Source organism: Rhinolophus ferrumequinum, chromosome 11 (genome assembly GCF_004115265.2).
Source record: "Rhinolophus ferrumequinum isolate MPI-CBG mRhiFer1 chromosome 11, mRhiFer1_v1.p, whole genome shotgun sequence".
Lineage (NCBI taxonomy): Eukaryota > Metazoa > Chordata > Mammalia > Chiroptera > Rhinolophidae > Rhinolophus > Rhinolophus ferrumequinum.
The window spans coordinates 6,907,918-6,926,513 of NC_046294.1; the positions used below are offsets into that span (position 1 = coordinate 6,907,918).

The window sequence follows — 18,596 nt, forward strand, 5'->3', positions numbered from 1 at the left end:
CTACTGCTCCAGAGCTGAGTGAGGGGCTGGGCAGCGGGCGGGTGCAGGAGGAAGAGACTGAGCAGAGGGGTGGAGCAGACACACCCGTGGCCAGTCATTGGCCAGAGGCCGACAGAAGGGTGGGTGTCCCAGGGAACCTGTGTTTCCAAAGAGAGTGTGGGTTTCACAAGTTGGACTGTCCTCAGCCCAGGTTTTGGGGGCAGGGCTCACAGGCACCTAACTGTAAACCACATCTTTAACGAGGCACTAACCAGAGGCTAACAAGGGCTAAGCCAGATCTTAAACCCCACCCCCAGCGCCAGCAGCTGCAGGTCCCAGGAGCAAGGGGCAATGTAGCAAGTCCTCTGCCTCCCTCCTTCCCCAAAATAAGCAACACCAAAACCAAAGTTAAATCTAAACTTAAACATAATAAATATCTTTTCTAAAAACCAAACCAAAGCAACAAACTCAGAGGGTTAAACCGACCCCCAGAAGCATTAAAACCAAACAGAACAGCCAAACCCCACCCAGGTGGGAATTCGGAGGTGTAACTGCTGAGTGAGGAGCGAGATTGGAGCTGGAGTGGGGTTTTTTTTGGCTGTCAGCGAGCGAAGAAAGGTCCCTTTAACATTTTCCATCTCTGTGCTTGCACATCCTGTCGGGGAAGAAGGCCTCTGCTCTCCAGGGCCAGACCCCAGGGCAGTGGCTGGGCCTGGAGGGGCGGAGGAGAGAGGGGAGCCTGGCCAAAGGTCAGAGGGCCTGGTGGTGGCTGGGGGCGCGAAGTGAGGTCCCAGCGGCTGCTCCCAGCCTCACACACGCCTCCTCCTCCCATGCACTGTCCTGTCCGCCCCTTGCTCTCGCCTCCCTCTCTGCCCTGACACACACGGACCACTTGGCCTGGCAGTCGCCTTCTTGATCTCTGCCTCTTTGTCTCCTCTATCTGCTGCTTCCGAGGGCTCCATGGCTTGGGGCTGGACACGGGGTGTGGGATGCTTGGGGAAGCAGAAGGAGAGGATGGGGGATCAAACTGAGGGAAGGGAAAGAAGGGGGGTATGATGCCCCGGAGCAGGAGACGAGAGGGGGATGGGAAGGTCAGAGGCATGAGCATGGTGGGGAGAGTGGGGAGCTGGCTCCCTTCCCAGCCCCTGTGTGCCCTGGGTCCCCTTCCCCCGGGGTCCCTACCTGGCTGGGCTGGAATTGTGGCTGACGAGGACTTTCCCTCTGGTGTCTGCCCTTCCTCTTTCTCCCTCGCCCCCCACCCCCCGCTGGTTTCCACCTTGACTCCTCTTTCCTCCCCTGGCACCCCTCTATTCCCCCCCACCCCCACCCCCGTCCCTTTCTGGTCTTCCCCCACTGCCCGTCCCTCCTGTGTCTGTCACCCTCGCCCATTGCCCTCCCCCCAGGCCGCCAGCTGACCATCTTCAACAGCCAGGCTGCCATCAAGATCGGGGGCCGGGATCAGGGCCGCCCCTTCCAGGGCCAGGTGTCCGGCCTCTACTACAATGGGCTCAAGGTGCTGGCGCTGGCCGCCGAGAGCGACCCCAATGTGCGGACCGAGGGCCACCTGCGCCTGGTAGGGGAGGGGCCGTCCGTGCTACTCAGTGCGGAGACCACGGCTACCACCCTGCTGGCCGACATGGCCACCACCATCATGGAGACCACCACTACCATGGCCACCACCACCACACGCCGGGGCCGCTCCCCTACGCTGAGGGACAGCACCACCCAGGTGAGGGCCCCTCCGGCTGGCGGACGAGTGGTGGAGCTTCGGGTGGATGTCCGCATAGCAGCTGTGGCATCCAGGGATCTGGTGGGATCCTGGAAGTTGCTGTCCTTGTTCTGATGGTTTGGGCGACATAGGCAAGTCTCCTTTTACCAAGTGCCCTTCGCCCTGGTAACCAGGGATGTCATAGAAGTGGAGGTGGCCGCCAGGGGACCATTCCCAGAGATGAGGGGCAGTTTGGTACCTCAGCTAGACCAGAGAAGACTACCCCACCTAAGAGGGAGGAAGTCAGGACGGTGTGAGGGTGAAATGACCCCCTCTGCCCACCCCATAATGAAAGCCATACCCAGTGCTGTGTGGGCAGTGAGTGGGAGATAAATGGAAGCAGGATGGCACCACTCTGGGCAGGCACAGAGGTGGCAGCCCTGGAGGGACTAGAGGCTTACCTGGCAGTGGCAGCCGCCCTCTGGAGGCTGGCGGAGGCCGGAGCAGCCTCTCCCTGATTGCTGGAGCCCCTGCAGTGGGACTGCAAGTCCAGTCTGTTACCTTCACGAGTCCTCTCTGTGTGCCCTCGAGCAGGTGTCACCACGTAGCTGGCCTCTGTGTCCTCAGTCTGGGCCTGAGGGGGTGTTGGTACAGACAGTCCCCTGGAGCTTTACCCTCCCCAGTGCCAGGCCCACCTGCTCAGGTACTCTCCCTGGGTCAGGTCAAGCCCAGGTGGTTGGCGTTTATCTTCTCTTGTACCTAGGCCAGCCCTGGAAGGAGCCTCACCTGGGCAATGAGTCTCCCTTGGGGCAGGACAGGCCTGGATTTCCTGCTGGCCAAAGCCATCAGCATGTGTGACTTATTGAGGCAGCCTGGGGGCCCAGCCGAGTTTTCTAGTGGTTGCCTCGAAAGATTGTTGGTCCAGGAGGGCTCATACCTGGCATATCGGACCTTGCTTAGTCACCCTGCCCCCTCTACCCAAGCTCCTTCTGTCCCCCATCTCCATGGCTGTTGAGCTTCTGGGCCCCAAGGGACCGCTGTCCTCCCAGGGTGAGGGAGGAGCCTGGGGCCGCCATGGGGATGTGTCCTGCCTCCACCATCAGCCAGCCTTCAGCCTCTGCACACGAGGGCTGGGCCCGATGAGCTCCAGGTGCCCTCATCTCTACCAGTCCGTGCTTCCGGGAGCTTGCGACTGGCTGACAGGCTCACCGGGCAAGAGAGACAAGCCTGAGCCCACTTCCCCTCTTGTCTTCACTGCCAAGAAAACGGGGGATTCGAATGCCAGGCCTTGCTCCAAGGGGTGGGGAGCCCTGGGACAGAGGCCTGGCTGTACCCAAGACAGGCTGCCTACCACACCCAGTGCCCTCCAAACAGGCAGAAGGGCCATCCAGGTTCAGTGGGAGGGTGACGGGCAAACCATCCAGGTGGAAGAGAAGGGTGGGAACCCTAGGGATCATGGCTGTGCAGGAGAATCCCCCGCGGGGCAAGGATACGGCCCTCGGGTGAAGGCAGCAGTGTCTGAACTATAAGGAGGCAGGGCAGAGGCAGGATGACTTCTCACCCCTTCCCCTCCCCAGCTTCTATCCTTGACATTTAGCCTGACCCTCTCCTTACACCCTGTGGTCTCTCAGGCTCCCTGCCTGCCTGCACTCTGGGTTTCCCTCCTTGGGTCTGTTCCCTAACACCCCTTGAGCACCCCCACCCCTTATACTCACTCATCTTGGGGATTCTCTTTCTTTGCAATCAGGAGGAGAGAAAATGCTGACAAACTCGACTCCCATTGTCATGACAACCACAGCCCTCCTTGTGTGCAGCCTGGTTTCTGGGCTCGGGGAAGAGGGTTGGAAGCGAGACGAGAGTGATGGGGTAGTGAGGCTGGAGCCAGGAAACGCCCTGGTCCCGCTCCCCCTCTGTCCTTGCCGGCCTCCAGATGCCCCTGTGCCTTGTCTGCCTGATGTCTTGGGTCCCCTTGCTCCAGCCCTAAGGCTCCAGGGCTGGTGTCCAGTCTCCTCAACTGTCTGGACATGCCGCTGTCTCATTGCTCCCCAGGAGCCGTGGGGAGCCACGGCAGGGCGGGGGAAATGGAGGCCCACGGTGACCCACCAAACGATGAGAGAGCTGGGGCACGGACCAGGGTGTGTGTCTCAGCCCGGGGCCCCATCCTGTGTGCCATCCCATACCTCAAGAGGTGGCTGCGGGGATCTACTGACCCACCCTGGAACCCTCTTCTTTCCCCACCCCTCCTTTCACCCCCAGAACACAGATGACCTCCTGGTGGCCTCGGCTGAGTGTCCGAGCGATGACGAGGACCTGGAGGAGTGTGAGCCCAGTACTGGTGAGTACCTTTCCCCCCTCCCCTGCCCCGGGGCCCACTGCGACGCTGATGGGAGGGGGGCGACTGTCCTTGCCACCTGGCCCAAGCCCAAAGGGCCTACTGCCAGGCCTTAGCTTTTCCTGATAGCTCCTCTCCCTTCCTACCATTTCCCCACCCCCAAGGTCCCTCAAGTGCCCTCTGGCGAGGCAGTTTCTGGCCTTTTAGTGCCCTGGCCCTTAGAAGTAGTGAGGTCCATAGGTTGGGGTCCTGGGGTTGAGGGCCAAGGGATGCTGGGAGGGAAAAAGGGAGACTTTTCCCTAGAAAGATAAGTTAACTACAGCTACCATGAGTCCTGGGGGAAGGAGTGGGGGAATACAGGTTTATGAACTACAACTCCCATCAGCTCTTGGGTCCAGAACTACAACTCCCAGCAGCTCTTGGGTCCAGAACTGCAACTCCCATGAGCTCCTGAGCCTGGTGTTTTCTTGGTCACTAGTAGAGGTCTCTGCTAGATCCTGAACCCTCCTCATCCCCAGTCTCAGGGAGGTGGCTGGACATTCTGCCGGGGCTGCCAGGCCAAGCTGGGGCAGTTACTTCATAGCAGTTCTATGCCAGCAGTGAACTGGGTTGGAGGTGCCCCTTGGCCAGACATGTGCTCGGTCTCCTAGGGAGATTGGGACCTGAGGTCCGGCCCAGATTTCTACTGGGAGAGCTGTTATAGGAAGAGAGCAGGGCTGGGAGGGCAGGCTTCCTGAGAGGTGGCATTCCAGGCTTGCTCCTTCCAGCTGGAGTCCATGGTGCAGCCCCAGAGAGAGATCAGACTGGCACAGCAGGGGTGGGCCTGGAGTGCCGACTGAGAAGCGTGGGGGGTGGAGCGGCAAGCGGTGCGAGGCTTGCTCTGCTGAGCTGGTGGGAGGTGGCTGAGAGGAGCTGGAGTCCAGGTGTTTGAGGTTGGCGGTGGGGAAGGAGGAAGGGCTGGCGGTGGCCAGCTTTCCCAGCAGGGCAGTCCAGGCCTTGGTGGCAGTTTGGATGAGCCCGTGGGAGCATACATCCCTTGCTTGGGTTCCCAGAGACTTCTCCTTGTTACTTTGCTGTGGGTGACACCTGGGCTGCTGTTACCAGAAGGCTGGAGGTTGGGGCAGGTACCTGCAGGGTTGGGGAAGTGATGTCGTCAGCTGAGGTGGGCAGTGTGACCTGGGTACATCCTGTGAAGCTGACCTGGGGGTGGGCTTAGGGGATCTGCCGGCCCCAGAGGAGACGCTCAAGCTGAGGGTGTGCTGTAACCATGGAAGGGATGTGGGTGGAACAGGACTGTGGAGCCTTGGGGCTGACGCTCAGGTTCCAGAGACCAAGGGCAGGGGCATTTCTAGGGTACAGGCCTCCAGATCCAGAGGCTGAAAGCTGGCTGCCCCGTAGATCAAAGCTGAGGGGGGTCTTTCCAGCAGTCCTGGACCCTGAGGCACTTAGGGGAGCCTCGGGCTGCTGGGCCGGGAAAGCCTCCCTGTCCACCGCAAAGGCCTGTGCTTTCTGGAGCAGACGCCCTCCACTGTGGGGAAGCCCCTCTGTTGGGGGCTGTTCCCTTCATCTCATGGGGCGACCTTGGCTCAGGGATGCACCCTCACACTCCACCCTCGCTTTGGGAGGCTCTGGGCATCTGACAGCTTCCACACGGAACCCCCCTCGACTCTGCTTTATCCTCTCTGACTAGTCGCTTCCTGGGGTTTCCTGCGGGTGCACACAGCGCCTCTAGCCCAGGCTTTCCAGAGCAGCTGTGATGGCTGGCCTATGAGAGCCCTGGGACAGGGCTCTGGGGACAAAGGGCTGTGTGGGCCATAAGGAAAGCGTGTTGCTTGGTCCCACCACACGCTTGCATACATGTGCCGGAGTGTTTGCACACTCTCGGGTGGGAACTGCCAGGGTGAGAGGAGTCTCGGCTCTCCCTGGGCCCTAGGCAGAGAGGCGCGTTGGGCCAGATGGCCACCATGCAGAGACATGCAGCGCACACTGGGCCACACCAGCTCCACTCACTGTCTGCCCAGGTTCTGGTTTCCCCAGGCCTGAGTCTTGTTCGGGGCCGGGGTGTGACTGAGTGTGTGCACAGGTGGGCCGAGCTCGTTTAGGCTGTTTTGGGAGAAGAGAGCTGTACCTATCGCTGGGCTCATCTTCCTGGGAAAAGGGCCAAGTACGGGATGGGATGATTGAGGATGGAAGAGGAATACAAGGTGGGGGTAGGGAGAGGTTGGGGGGCCAGCCTGGCACTCGACTTTACAAATAAGGGGGGAGGGAAGGCAGAGCGCACGCTTGAGCTCCCGGAGGAAACTGATGGCAGCCACAGCTGTCCCCCAGACAAGCACCACACGTTTGCACTTTCACACTCGCACCCCTTGAAATGCTTAAAGTTGGATTCTTGTCATCCTGATGGGAGGCCAGGCAAGGACCAAGATGACCCCAGGGTTCCCCAGGCTGATCTAGACCATGTCTCCCCCACCTGGGCCCCTCCTTTCCCCCCAGTGCACAAAGGCTTTTTCTCTAGCAAAGGGCCAGGCCTCCTTGGTCTCCAAGGTCAGCATTAGAAGTGGAGGCAACCTGGCTAGAGACAGCGGCTGCCCAGGGCCTGAGCCCAGGGTGTTTGCCTCCCTCCCATCTTCCAGATCCTCCTCCCTGGGTCCAGGTGTGAAGCCTGGGATCATCCCTGTTCACCTTTCCACCCTTCTCCACGATCTAGGCCGCTCCACACGCCCCAGGTCCCATACCCTCTCCCCGCAGCTTGGTGAGACCATCATCTAACATGGTTATTTTACCTGAGGTTGGCAACCCAGCCAAAAAGGGTATAGTCTGATGGACACAGCGTTTCAATTCTTTGCAATGGGAGTGCCGTTAAGGGGGCCATGCACTGTATGGTGGGTAGTGTGACCCACCACCCCTCGCTTTCTCAGCTGGCCTGACCCACGTAGGGATCTGAGTTTGCACCTGCTGAGACGTAGGAAGTGCACACAGGCTCAGACCCACAGAGGCACACAGCTGTGCACACACGCATCTATATGCACGTGTGTCTGACCAGAGGCACACACACCTATATCCATGCACACGTTTACGGACCTACCAGCAAGCTCTCGTGTGTCCACCACCACAGGTACATACATATACATGTTCAAACCTAGAAGTGCACATGCCATTTGTGCCCAGACCAACAGAGGCTCATACATGTTTAGACCTTAAGCACACATGTCCTCAGAGCCCCAGAAGTCCATACACCCAAAACAGCTGTTGAGACCCAAGCAGCACAAACCCGTACACACGTGCACAGTCTCACACACGTGTACTCAGTCTCACACGTGTACTCAGAGCCAGTCTTGCACATGTGTGCCTAGAGCTCCAAATAGACCCACACAGATGTGGATCACAGGTGCCCACCTGCTCGGACCCACGAGTTTCATACTTACACATATGCTTGGCCACCTAACAGTGCACGCACAGCACTGTCTTAAATGCACCAAGGCACTGGTGTGTGCTCAGAGTTGCACATTCATGCACGTGCAAACCTGCTGAGGCACATTTGCACACACATGTATTGAGGCACACACCAGATGTTCAGAATCACACACACTCAGACCTGTAGAAGCACTGATGTATTTCAAACACTCATGATACACATGTATGTTCAGGCCTGAGCACGTACACATGTGCCAGAGCCATGGAAGCACATGTACATACATGTCCTCAGACACAATTCTACATCCACGCTCGGCTCACAGCACACACATGTGTATAGATCCACCTGCATAAGACACACTCACGTGCTGAAACCATAGGATCCTATGCATATGCTCAGACTTACAGCTGCTCACAGATGTTTTAGAGTCACAGATGCATGTGTGCATGTTCAGAGCGGTCACGTTCACAATGTGCCCAGACTCACCGAGGCACAGGTGCACACGCACACACACGTGTGTGAATTCCGGGAAGTATACATTTGTGCCCAGGCTCACGAAGTGCGTGTGTCACGACTCCATCCGAGTATCCACTCGTACTCAGACCCACATTCACCAGACGTACACACATCCTCAAAGGGATGTCCTCGGTACCAGCGTATGTTCCCATTCCCACAGAGGCACGTGTGCTGAGACCCACAGGGCACTTGTGTGCACGCTTTCAGAGGTAGGCCATGTGTGCCCAGACTGCGCACATGCACACGTTCGTTCGGACTCACAGACCTGCACCCCTCCCACACTGGCCCACGAGCAGACAGGCCCACCTTCGCTCAGACCTACAGCGGCTCGTTCTTCCATGTCTACCCATGTGCACAGAGACACATGCTCAGACTCCTCAAGGCACGCACACACACTCAGGTCTGCACGGGCCCACAATGGCGCGCACAGCTGCAGACGCTCTTACGCATAGGCTCAGCGGTACCCATGCAGCTGCCTACGGAAGGGCACACATCCTCAGATCCACAAGCCATACACATGCGTTCAGACCCAGTAAAATCCGTGCTCGGTGTCCACACACAGCTGAGAACACACAGCTGCTAAGACGCACAAGGGCACGCATGCACACAGATTCGCATAAGCCCACGTGGGTTCAGACCCACAGAAGCAGCCTCATACACTTCCCATATGTGTACATCCTTCCTGAGGCATCGTCCCCACGCACACGTACATGAGACCCTCAGAGGCACACACAAGCTTAATTCCACAGACACACGGACACATTTCTCAGATACATTTAGCTCAGATTCTCAGAGATACAAATGTGTTCAGATTCCAGAATGTCTTAAGGTAACACTAGTTGCTATAACAGATGAACTCCACAACATCCATGGTTTAACACGCAGGAATTTATTTTTCCTTCACGTAAAGTTAGAAACAGCTGTTCCTGATTGGTGGGCCGCTCTTCCCCAACCGCTGATTCAGGGCTCGGCCTTCTTCCACCTTGAAGCTGCACCACCTCTACAGGGTGACCGTCTGAGTTGTGGGAGAGAATGAGCAGGGAGGGTCACGGAGGGGAGGGTCTGACGGGTCAGGCCTGGGGGAAGAGGTGCATCTTGCTCCTGTTGATTCTGCCCCTGGAGTTCAGTCACGTGGCTACCAGCTAGCTCCCAGGAAGGCCTGGAGGCCTGGCCTTGCCGTGCCCCCAGGAGGAAGCAGAGACAGATTTGGTGACCAGCTACCGATCTATTTGCTGCAGCCTGGTCTTTAGGTCACCAATGATCCAGTCCACTCTTTCTCCCACCCACAGAGCACACCCGCCCCTCCCCAAGGAAGACACCCCAAAGTCCCACCCCATTAGGGCAGTGATCTCAAAGGTGAGCGTGTCTGGGAGATGGCGGCCCACTCCGTCGGGTCCAGACGTGGTTCTTGGGTACCCATGAACTATTAAGAAAAGGATAATTGATGTCACTGCCCACACAGCCCAATACACACCCAGAATACAATGGTAGGGCAGAGACAACCACCACAATAATTCTCGCATTCAAAAAAGGGAAGGACGGAAGGCACACAGCGGCTCCCAGTTCCTAGCGGGGAAGAAACCAGCCAGCATGTACAGTGTGTGAGGCTCTGCCCTGTAGCGGGAAGTTCCTTCCTTAAACCCCGCCTCTGCCATCTGGGAGAAACTCCCTCTCCTTTGTCTGGCGTCCTGGCGCTGCCCTCTGGAAGGATTTTCCTGGTCCTTAGCCTCCATGGCCATCTCTGAGTCAGTATTGGGAAAATGCCCTCATTGGGGTCCCTATAGCCTTGACAGCTCACTTCCTGCTCATGCATATTTGGGGGCCCAAAGGCGGTTTTAAGGCTCAAACAATCAACGGAACCATACTCAGATCTTTCGTAGACATAATTCTCAGGCCAGCTATTTCCTTGTTTTCCTGCCCCCAGGCCTGTCTCTTAATTTGGTGGTGACTATCTTGAGGGCATTTGAAACAGTTGGTGCGGAGCCACACCCTTAATCTGACCCTTGTGGCAAGGCTGAGCACCCTTGTTCAGGTGGAAGTTTCACTGGGCCGTTGTCCCTCAAAGCCGTTCTCGATCTCTTACAATTTGGGGTTTGGAAGCAGTGGCTCTTTGGATACTTGCAGCCCCCACATTTCTGGGCTCTCTATTCCCTTCATCTGTTTGCAGACCCACCAATTCTCGCCTATCTTGGTCTCTTTCTTGTACTGTGTTACTGAAAGCAGAAAGTAAAAGCCAGCACTGGCATCCTGACTTTCCTGGCACTTTCCCTTAGTGCCTCAGCCTCATCATGAGCTACCCGCTGGGTCATCACAAGCAGTGGGTGGTACCAGAAGTCCTGCCACCGATACGGTTCTTCATCTGTCCAGCCGCCAAGTCCGTTTCCTTGGATTGTCACATGAGTGCCACAGGTGTTTGTGACACCCACTTCTGGTGTAGTGTCTGTATTAGGTAGGGCAGTGTTTGCTTCTGTAAGAGATAAGCCCCGAATCTCAGTGGGAGTTTCTCACTCAGGTGAAGCCCTACCTCCTGATCAGCAGCAGGTGGCTGTGCCCCAAGGGGTGCTTCGCGAGTCCAGACTCCTTCATGTTGGGGCTCCTCCATTTTCAACATGTCGTTTACCAGGTCGCTGGAAGGAGGAGAAAGAGCATAGAGTATTGTACACAGGAGGCTTTCATGGACCAGTGCTGCCCACTGCTCAGTCATATGGCCACACCTAATTGCAAGGGATTCTGGGAAATGCAGGCTCACTGCCCAGGGGAAGGAGAAAATGAGGTTGGGGAAGGAGGTGTTTCCAGGAGCACCCCACGTGTGCTCAGACCCATGGTGGCATGCTCACATGTTCTCGGCATACTAATGCATGCACACCTGCACACACAAGCTCAGACACAGGCCCAAAGCCAGAGGTTCCCTTACGCGTACACTTGTCAGTTCAGATTAGCTGCCATGCACTCACGTGCTCAGATGCATCGAGGTTCGTGCACACACACACTTACTTAGAGACATGGCCAGGTGCACAGAAGCAGCCCCTCAGGGGTGTGCTCCTGCATGTGCACACGCGAGTACCTCCGTCTCTGACCTTGACTCCACTCTTGCTGTGTGGGTGTTTCTGGGCAGGGAGGGGCACCATCCTTCAGGTCACTGCATACAGTGGCACAGGTTGTTCTCTGCTGGAACAGGTGAGTAAGGGCTGAAATCTAGCCAGTGCCCTGCCTGCCAAGCAATGTGTCCTGGGCCCTGGAGTGGGGCTATGTCCACCAGGAAGACAGAATACCTTTTCCAGTTGTGCACAGAGATGCTGTCTGCGAAGTTCTCCTGCTGAGCCGTGACCGTGTCAGGGGGCTGCCTTTTTTCTAATCTACATGAAACGCCCTGTGAGCTAGTAGCCTTCTTGCCCTCAACAGCCTGGGCAGGGCACCCAGGGCTGGCGGTCGAAGCCTCAGCCAGCTGATTGCTTTGTCTCTGAAACTTAACCTCAGTTCTAGACACCCCTTTGGGTGGGAATGGGGTTCTTGGGTAGATTTCCAATTAGTAGTCTTCTGTTCCCTAAAGGGAGAAAGGGCTCAGCTTGCAGGGCCAGCAGCCCCCGGGGGAAGGGACCTACCTCGGGGAGGAGGGATACTCAGGAATGGCTGGTGGTGCCCTTGGCCAGAATGGAATTGTCGCTAGAAAGTGGGGTTGACATACACTGCAATTCAGTTTCAGAGCAGAGGGTGGGTGGCATCTGCGATAAATGCACCTGTGAGTAGTTCCCAAATGCTTCAGCTGCCGAAAGTGGGGGAGGGGAGAGGCTGCCTTTATCAGACTCCCAGGGGCGCCCCATCCCAACGTGCACCTTTGGTATGGAGCTGGAACCAGGGTCCTAAGTACCAGCATCTTTGTGACTGCATCCCCAGATGCCCAGTAGGAGGGGTGGCCTGGGAGCCCCTGGTTGTACTGTCACAGTGAGGAGTCTCTGAGGGGTCCCACCCCCACTCCAGGCCATGCTGGATCCTCACCAGGGCAAGCTTGCCTGACCCTGGACCAGTGTATGACCCCAGGAAACCCAGTGCCCCCTGTTGTGTGTGACTTGACAGCCACGGAGCCCAGGCCAGCTTGAGTGTGTGTCAGGAAAGGAAGGCAATGTGGGGTCTTGGCAGTACGTTATCTTGTGGAGACATCTTGATGAAGGGTGTGGGACGCAGGGAAGAAGTGGTGTGGGAGTTGGAGGCTGACATGCAGGGACACAAGAAGGGAGCACCAAGGGGCAGTTGTGGCAGTGTGGGGGGTTGTGGGGTGGGCAAGACACCCTCAGGAGCTGCTGGCAAACATTGGTCAGATAAAGGCCCAGGGAAAGGCCCCAGAAGAGCAGGGACAGGGCTGAGACCCAGATATGGAGGCCAGGAAGCCGCTGGGTTGAAGGGCAGGGGCAAGAGGTCAATATGACCAGGCCTGGGAGGGCTCTGGAGGCTGGAAGAGACTGCACAGGGGGAACCTGTGAGTCCCAAGGACCTAAAACCTGCAAGTTCAGGCACATGATTGTGGGGAGCTCAGGCCAGGCAGAATTTGTCTGTGGTCCAAGGCCTGAAGCCCCCACACACCATAGTCTGGCCCAGGGTGAGAAAGAGGGTGGGGAGCCAAGGTCTGTGCCCTGATGTGTTCCCAGCAAGGACCTCCTGGTCCTGTGCCCTGGGCCTGGCATTCCACTGGGGCCCTAGCCATGGCCAGCTGGTCAAGGGCCACAAGCCTTCCTACAACAAGCCTTGATCCTGAAGTTTCCAAGAGTAACTGGTGGCCCAGTCTAAGACTGAAGGTAGAGGTGGCTATGGGTGAGATGGGCCCACAAAGCCAGGTCCTGCCAGGCTGAACTCAGCAGTGCCTGCTGCCTGGTGCGGGGTAGGGAGGAAGGGTGTTCAGAGCCCAGCTGCTTTGGTCCGTGAGAGGGGCTATCACCCCCTTCCCCAGATATCTAGCCTGGCCTGGCTCAGAGGAAATGGTGAATATGTTTTCCCTTCCAGTCAAAACACAGTGAGCCTCTGCTCTGTGACAGGCCCAATGCTGGGAGCTAGGAGACAGACAGATGGGCCTTGGGCCTTTCCTGGCAGTGAGTCCAAAACTGAAGTCTTCCTGGAAGAGGAGGTGTTTGGCTGGATTAGTAGGATAAGTGAGATATCAGCAGAGGAAGGTGTTCTAAACAGAAGGCAAAGGTTGGGAAGGGGCAGGTGGTGTGGCCAGCAATGAGGACCCCAGATGTGTGTAGGGTCCATGCAGGGAGGAGAGCTCTGCCATGATTGGGCTCAAAATGCCATCACTTGAAAGGCTGCCAGCCTTCACCTGATTGCTGAGAGCTGAGTTTGCCCCTTACCCAGGGACCAGGGTGCTGGGCCATCCTTGGTGGGTCTGGGCCTAGATGGGGATGGAAGGACAAATTACATTCATCCGTTGGCTGGAGGTCCATGGGAGCCAGGCCTTGGCCTCACCCTGGGCCTGGAGCCCAATACCCTAATTTATAGATGAGGAAATTGAGGCCCAGAAAGTGAAAGAAATTTGCCTATAGTCACACAGGAATTAACGGCTGAACAGGTCTTTGGCCTCCCAGGTTAAGGCACAAGTTAAGCCACCTGGTAGGTTACTGCAGACCTGGGGAGGATGAGTCAGGCCTTCCCAGGCTCCTAGTGGGACTGGCCCTTCCCCAGCCTCCGAGAACCACAGGAGGGACTGGACAGTCCATTCACCTAGCCTGACACTGACACCTGGTGACCTTGGGAAGCCCTGCCCCCTCCGTCCCCTCAGCATCCTCCATAGAAAGCCGGGTTGGAAGGCCCCAGCTCCACAAAACATGCTTCTCTGCTCTTGGCTGTTTTTCAGTGTGGCTGAGCCCCTGGAGGGTCAGGTGCCCTGGGCTTCACGATCTGGGGTGCAGGTGAGCCCCTGCCCAGGGGGAGATTGGAGCTTGAGGAAGAGCAGTCTGAGGAGCCCAGCAATGCTGCAAGTTCAATGGCAAGATCTTGGCTGAGGTTGGCTAGTGTGGCCAAGGAAGGATCTGCCAGATTGCTGGAGCTTGTGATCTGAAGGATCAGCAGAGGTGTTTGAAACAGCAGCACAGCAGCTGACCTGGCTGCCGTGGGTCCGGGAGGGCACTGGAAGTAGAACCCTGGGATGCTGCTTGTAGAGGGAGTGGAGGGCTTGTGGTGTGATCTGTGAAGACCACACCCTGCAGGGACCAGGAAGAAGCACTCAGATGGGGGCAGGGCTTGGACTGTGCTGGAGGGAGAGCCACAGAGTACACCTCCTGCCCCCACCAGGCCCAGAGGCACCCCTCCAAGAGGAGGAAGCCTCCTAGAAGTAGGCTCCAGTTTCCTTCTACCCTAGACCATTGGGTTGCAGTACTTTACCTTGAGAGTGGGCTCTGATGGGAGTTGTAGTTGTTGACTCAGGGGCTGATGGGAATTGTGGTCCATAACCCTCCAAGGGCTAATGGGAGTTGTAGTTCTCATCCATTGGGGCCGAGGGGAATTGCAGTTTCTGCCCAGGGGACCTCAGTTATCAGGCCTAAGGAGGGAAGAGACCTAGTCCCCCAAAACCCTCCCTGCTAGTTCCCCTGGGCCCTATATTAGCAAGTGTTTCCTTCCTAGATGGCTGTGTTTGTATTTTTTTTCTTTTTTTGCTTTCTTCTTCTTTCCGTTGTTTTATTATTGTTTTAACAATAATAAGAGGGCCAGAGGCACTGAAGACCTGGCCAGGTCCTGGCGGCCCATGGGGGTTCTGGGGAGGAGGGAGGGGGGACGCCAGTGGGGGACAGAGGTGGAGGGTGAAGAGAGAGAAAGTTGGGGAGTTAGGGATAGCTCAGGAATCGTGTGTCCCTGCTCACTACCCTCACTCACCCCCTGCCCCTCCCCACCTCCCTGCCTCTACATGGCTTCTCACCACCCTTCCCAAAATCCTATAGGACAAGACCCTCCTCCACTGTGTCTGTTTCCTCTTTGCCCACTCTTCCTCATGGACTTTGTCACCTCCCACCTTTAATTTCTCCCCACATGGCCAACCTGCAATTAGTCTTCAAAACTCCTTCCCATGACCGTCCCCTCCCAAGTCCCCTCACCCACGTAGCAGTTCCTACATAGCTGCCTGTCGTGTACCTCTTCCTCAAGCCCTCCTTCCCACTGACCCCTCCCTCCCCCACACGCTGACACCAAATGGAGGTAATAGTTCCTCAATGCCGGCCTGGACTGTGCAGATTTCAGTTTTGTTAATTTAATGAGGGGGAGAGGGCACAAGCAAGGGAGGAGACAGAGTATTCAGGAGGAAGCAAGATGTCCAGGGAGAGAAGAGTGAGGGAGGGAGATACCAAACAGATAGAAAACGTTGTACGGAAAAGTTGTTTTTTCTTATTTTTTTCCGGGAGAACCCGCTTACACAGCTCTGTTTGTAATTTTTTTCTTCATGCTAAAATCACACGGCCTATTTGTTGATGTAAGTTGCCTGAATTCCGTGGTATGCTATCTTCTTTTTTAAAAACAAAAGAAAAAAAACAAAAGCAAAAAAAGAGAAATATCTAGAAAAAACCCTAAGATACTGTTGTTAGGTTTGTTTAAATGCTGCTCTTGTTTGTTTTTTAAAGCCTTAAACCAGTAGTTTTTTTCCGTTTCTTTTCTATTTCCTTTCCTTTCTGTTCCTTTTGGTTTCTTAAGACAAACAAAAGACAAAACCCAGAGAGCCACAGAGCCCGTGCGTGGGGTGCCCAGGGCATCCAGCCGCTGCCCGCTTAAAGCGCAGTGCTCCGGCCGGCTGGCGGGTGGGCACAGCCCGCTCTAGTCTCCGCCAAAGCCAATTGGAACCGATTTGGGTGTGTGAGGCTGTTGTTTCTCTCTCTGTGGCGGCCTCCTGCGCCCCGGCCCTCGCTGACGCCCTCTCTTTTCTCTTCTCTCTCTTGTTCTAGGAGGAGAGTTAATATTGCCCATTATCACAGAGGACTCCTTAGACCCCCCTCCCGTGGCCACTCGATCCCCCTTCGTGCCCCCACCCCCCACCTTCTACCCCTTCCTCACTGGTGTGGGCGCCACCCAAGACACCCTGCCCCCTCCCGCGGCCCGCCGCCCGTCTGCTGGGGGCCCCTGCCAGGCGGAGCAGGATGACAGCGACTGCGAGGAGCCCATCGAGGCCTCGGGCTTTGCGTCCGGGGAGGTCTTTGACTCCAGCCTCCCCCCCACGGACGACGAGGACTTTTACACGACCTTTCCCCTGGTCACGGACCGCACCACCCTCCTCTCACCCCGCAAACCCGCCCCACGGCCCAACCTCAGGACAGATGGGGCTACGGGAGCCCCTGGGGTGCTGCTAGCCCCCTCTGCCCCAGCCCCCAACCTGCCGGCGGGCAAAATGAACCACCGAGACCCGCTGCAGCCCCTGCTGGAGAACCCACCCCTGGGGCCTGGGGCCCCCACGTCCTTTGAGCCGCGGAGGCCCCCTCCCCTGCGCCCCGGTGTGACCTTCGCCCCTGGCTTCCCCCATCTGCCCACAGCCAACCCTACGGGGCCTGGGGAGCGGGGCCCGCCGGGCGCAGTGGAGGTGATCCGGGAGTCCAGCAGCACCACGGGCATGGTGGTGGGCATCGTGGCTGCGGCGGCACTCTGCATCCTCATCCTCCTCTATGCCATGTACAAGTATCGCAACCGCGATGAGGGCTCCTACCAGGTGGACCAGAGCCGGAACTACATCAGTAACTCGGCCCAGAGCAATGGGGCGGTGGTGAAAGAGAAGGCCCCGGCGGCCCCCAAAACGCCCAGCAAGGCCAAGAAGAACAAAGACAAGGAGTATTACGTCTGAGCCTCCGGCACCGCGCCCCACTGCCAGCTGCCCCTCCCGGGAGGAGAGTGCGGCCCTCTTCCTGCCTGGGCCCTGGGGACCCACTCCCTGGCTGCCTCAGACTTCTCCCACGAAGAGGAAACGCAAAAAAAAAAAAAGAAAAAAAGAAAAAAAAAAAGGGAAGAAAAGGAAAACCCCGTGCTCGTCCCCTTCCTCCTGCCGCCCCGGGCGGCGGCACCCGTCAGTTCTGGGGCTTGCTGGCCCTCACAGCTCTGCTCCCCCGGGCAGGGCACGTGCTCACGGCCCTGGGTTGATTTATTTTTTTAAGGGGGGTAGTTTTATTTTGGTGGGGTTGGGTGGGAAGGAAGGCTGGGGGTTTTGTAAAGTGTCCACTACTCGTCTTGTTTATTTTCCTCAAGTTTTCTTTTTCCTCCCTCTGTTCCTCCTGCCTTCCTTCTCTTCCAAGCCCTCCAGTCCCCACTCCAGGCTTGCTGTGTCTCTGTACCCACCCTCCTTCCCACTTCTTTTTTTGTGTGTCTAGTTTCCCCCATCCTTTTCTCCCTTTGGGTTTCCACAGTCAGTGGGAGAAGGGTGGGAGGGTGGGCGAGCGGCCTAGCGCGGGGGCGGGGCGGCGGGTGGCCCCGCCCTCCCGCCCTCTGGAGTGTCCCGGCTCCGCCCACCATGGGGAGGTGCCTGCCTGTCTAGGCCAGTTGGGTTTTGTGCCGCCGGGCGACGTGCATTGCTGGGGAAGCTGCTGGAGGAGCAGGGGTGGGGGGCGGGTGGGAGGGGAAAGGCAAATGCAGATATATATTAAAGACAAATAACCTAGATACCGCAAGCAGCAGCCTGGGGCACCCGTTGGGCGCGGGCAGCAGGGAGGGCGGCAGACTGCTGAGGTCACTTCTCTGCCCAAGGGTTCCCTGCTCCCCCAGTTTTTTTTCTCTCTTTGTTAACAAATGTGTCTGAGTCTTGGAAAACACCCCAACCCCGGAAATGTGTGGGAAAAGAAAACAAAAACTTTCCAAACCCAAAGGTCCTGTGCAGTTTGTTCAGGGTGGGGGCTGCTGGGACATTGGTCCTGGCTCTGGGTTGGGGTCTGGGCCCAAATTAGGGCCCATGAGAGCTGGAAAGTAGCCCCCAGACTTTCGGGTGGAGCATGGCTTTTGGGCTTTGGGTTCCTGGGGCAACTTGTCTTTGTGCCACCCAGCCGAGGAGGAGGACAGGAAGCAGCCCCCAGGCTTGTGGGTGAAGGCTGGTCTCTGGCCCTGGTTGGGTCACCCAGCACTGGGAGGGGCCTTAGCGTCTCTGAATGAGGACAGATCCCCAGAAGCAGGAGCACCGGTTTGCCCTCTAGTGGTTGCCACAGCTCTTGGTGTTGGCAGTGTTATTCTTGGGTGGCAAGAGCTTCAGTGGCGGGTCCAAGGTCCCAAGGGGAGTCAGGCTGAGTCTGAATTTACCCCCAGTTCGGTTTGGACCCTGCCCCCGCCACCACCTCCTGGTTTACTCTTGCTGACCATGGCAGTTTCTGGGGCTACAGGTAGAAGTACAGCCAGCATACCTTATCCCTAGGAAAACACCCAGTCCCACAGTCACGTGACAAATTCATCCTTTATGGAGACACTAACCAGGCTCATGGGTCCAGGCACACTGAGAGACGGCTCCATATGTTTTAAGTCTCAGTCGCCAGGAGCAGAATTTGCAAGGTGGGGTTTGTAGGCGAGGAGCTAAGTGTGTGGGCATCCTCGAGAGAGCAGAGTGGGGGTGACTCTGCATTTCCCAGGTGGCAGTGGTGTATGGCAACATCACTGGACATAGGAGATGTGACTCAGCCATGCTTCTGTCACTCAGATCTCCGCCTTCTCTT

General features: G+C 57.2%; 1 protein-coding gene across 36 annotated transcripts in view; it reads left to right on the top strand.

Annotated features, from left to right (window-relative positions):
• NRXN2 (neurexin 2) overlaps positions 1-17,758 on the top strand; it is a 104,962-nt gene extending 87,204 nt beyond the window's left edge. For 21 of the 36 annotated variants that reach the window (XM_033119635.1, XM_033119629.1, XM_033119632.1 and 18 more), the window contains 3 exons: positions 1,383-1,708; positions 3,944-4,022; positions 15,867-17,758. In XM_033119635.1, the coding sequence (XP_032975526.1) occupies positions 1,383-1,708; positions 3,944-4,022; positions 15,867-16,753 (1,292 nt within the window). In that variant the 3' untranslated portion in view covers positions 16,754-17,758. The remainder of the gene's footprint in view (positions 1-1,382; positions 1,709-3,943; positions 4,023-15,866) is intronic. The other 15 variants (XM_033119650.1, XM_033119641.1, XM_033119651.1 and 12 more) reach the window with 3 other exon arrangements.
• The last annotated feature ends 838 nt before the right edge of the window (positions 17,759-18,596 follow it).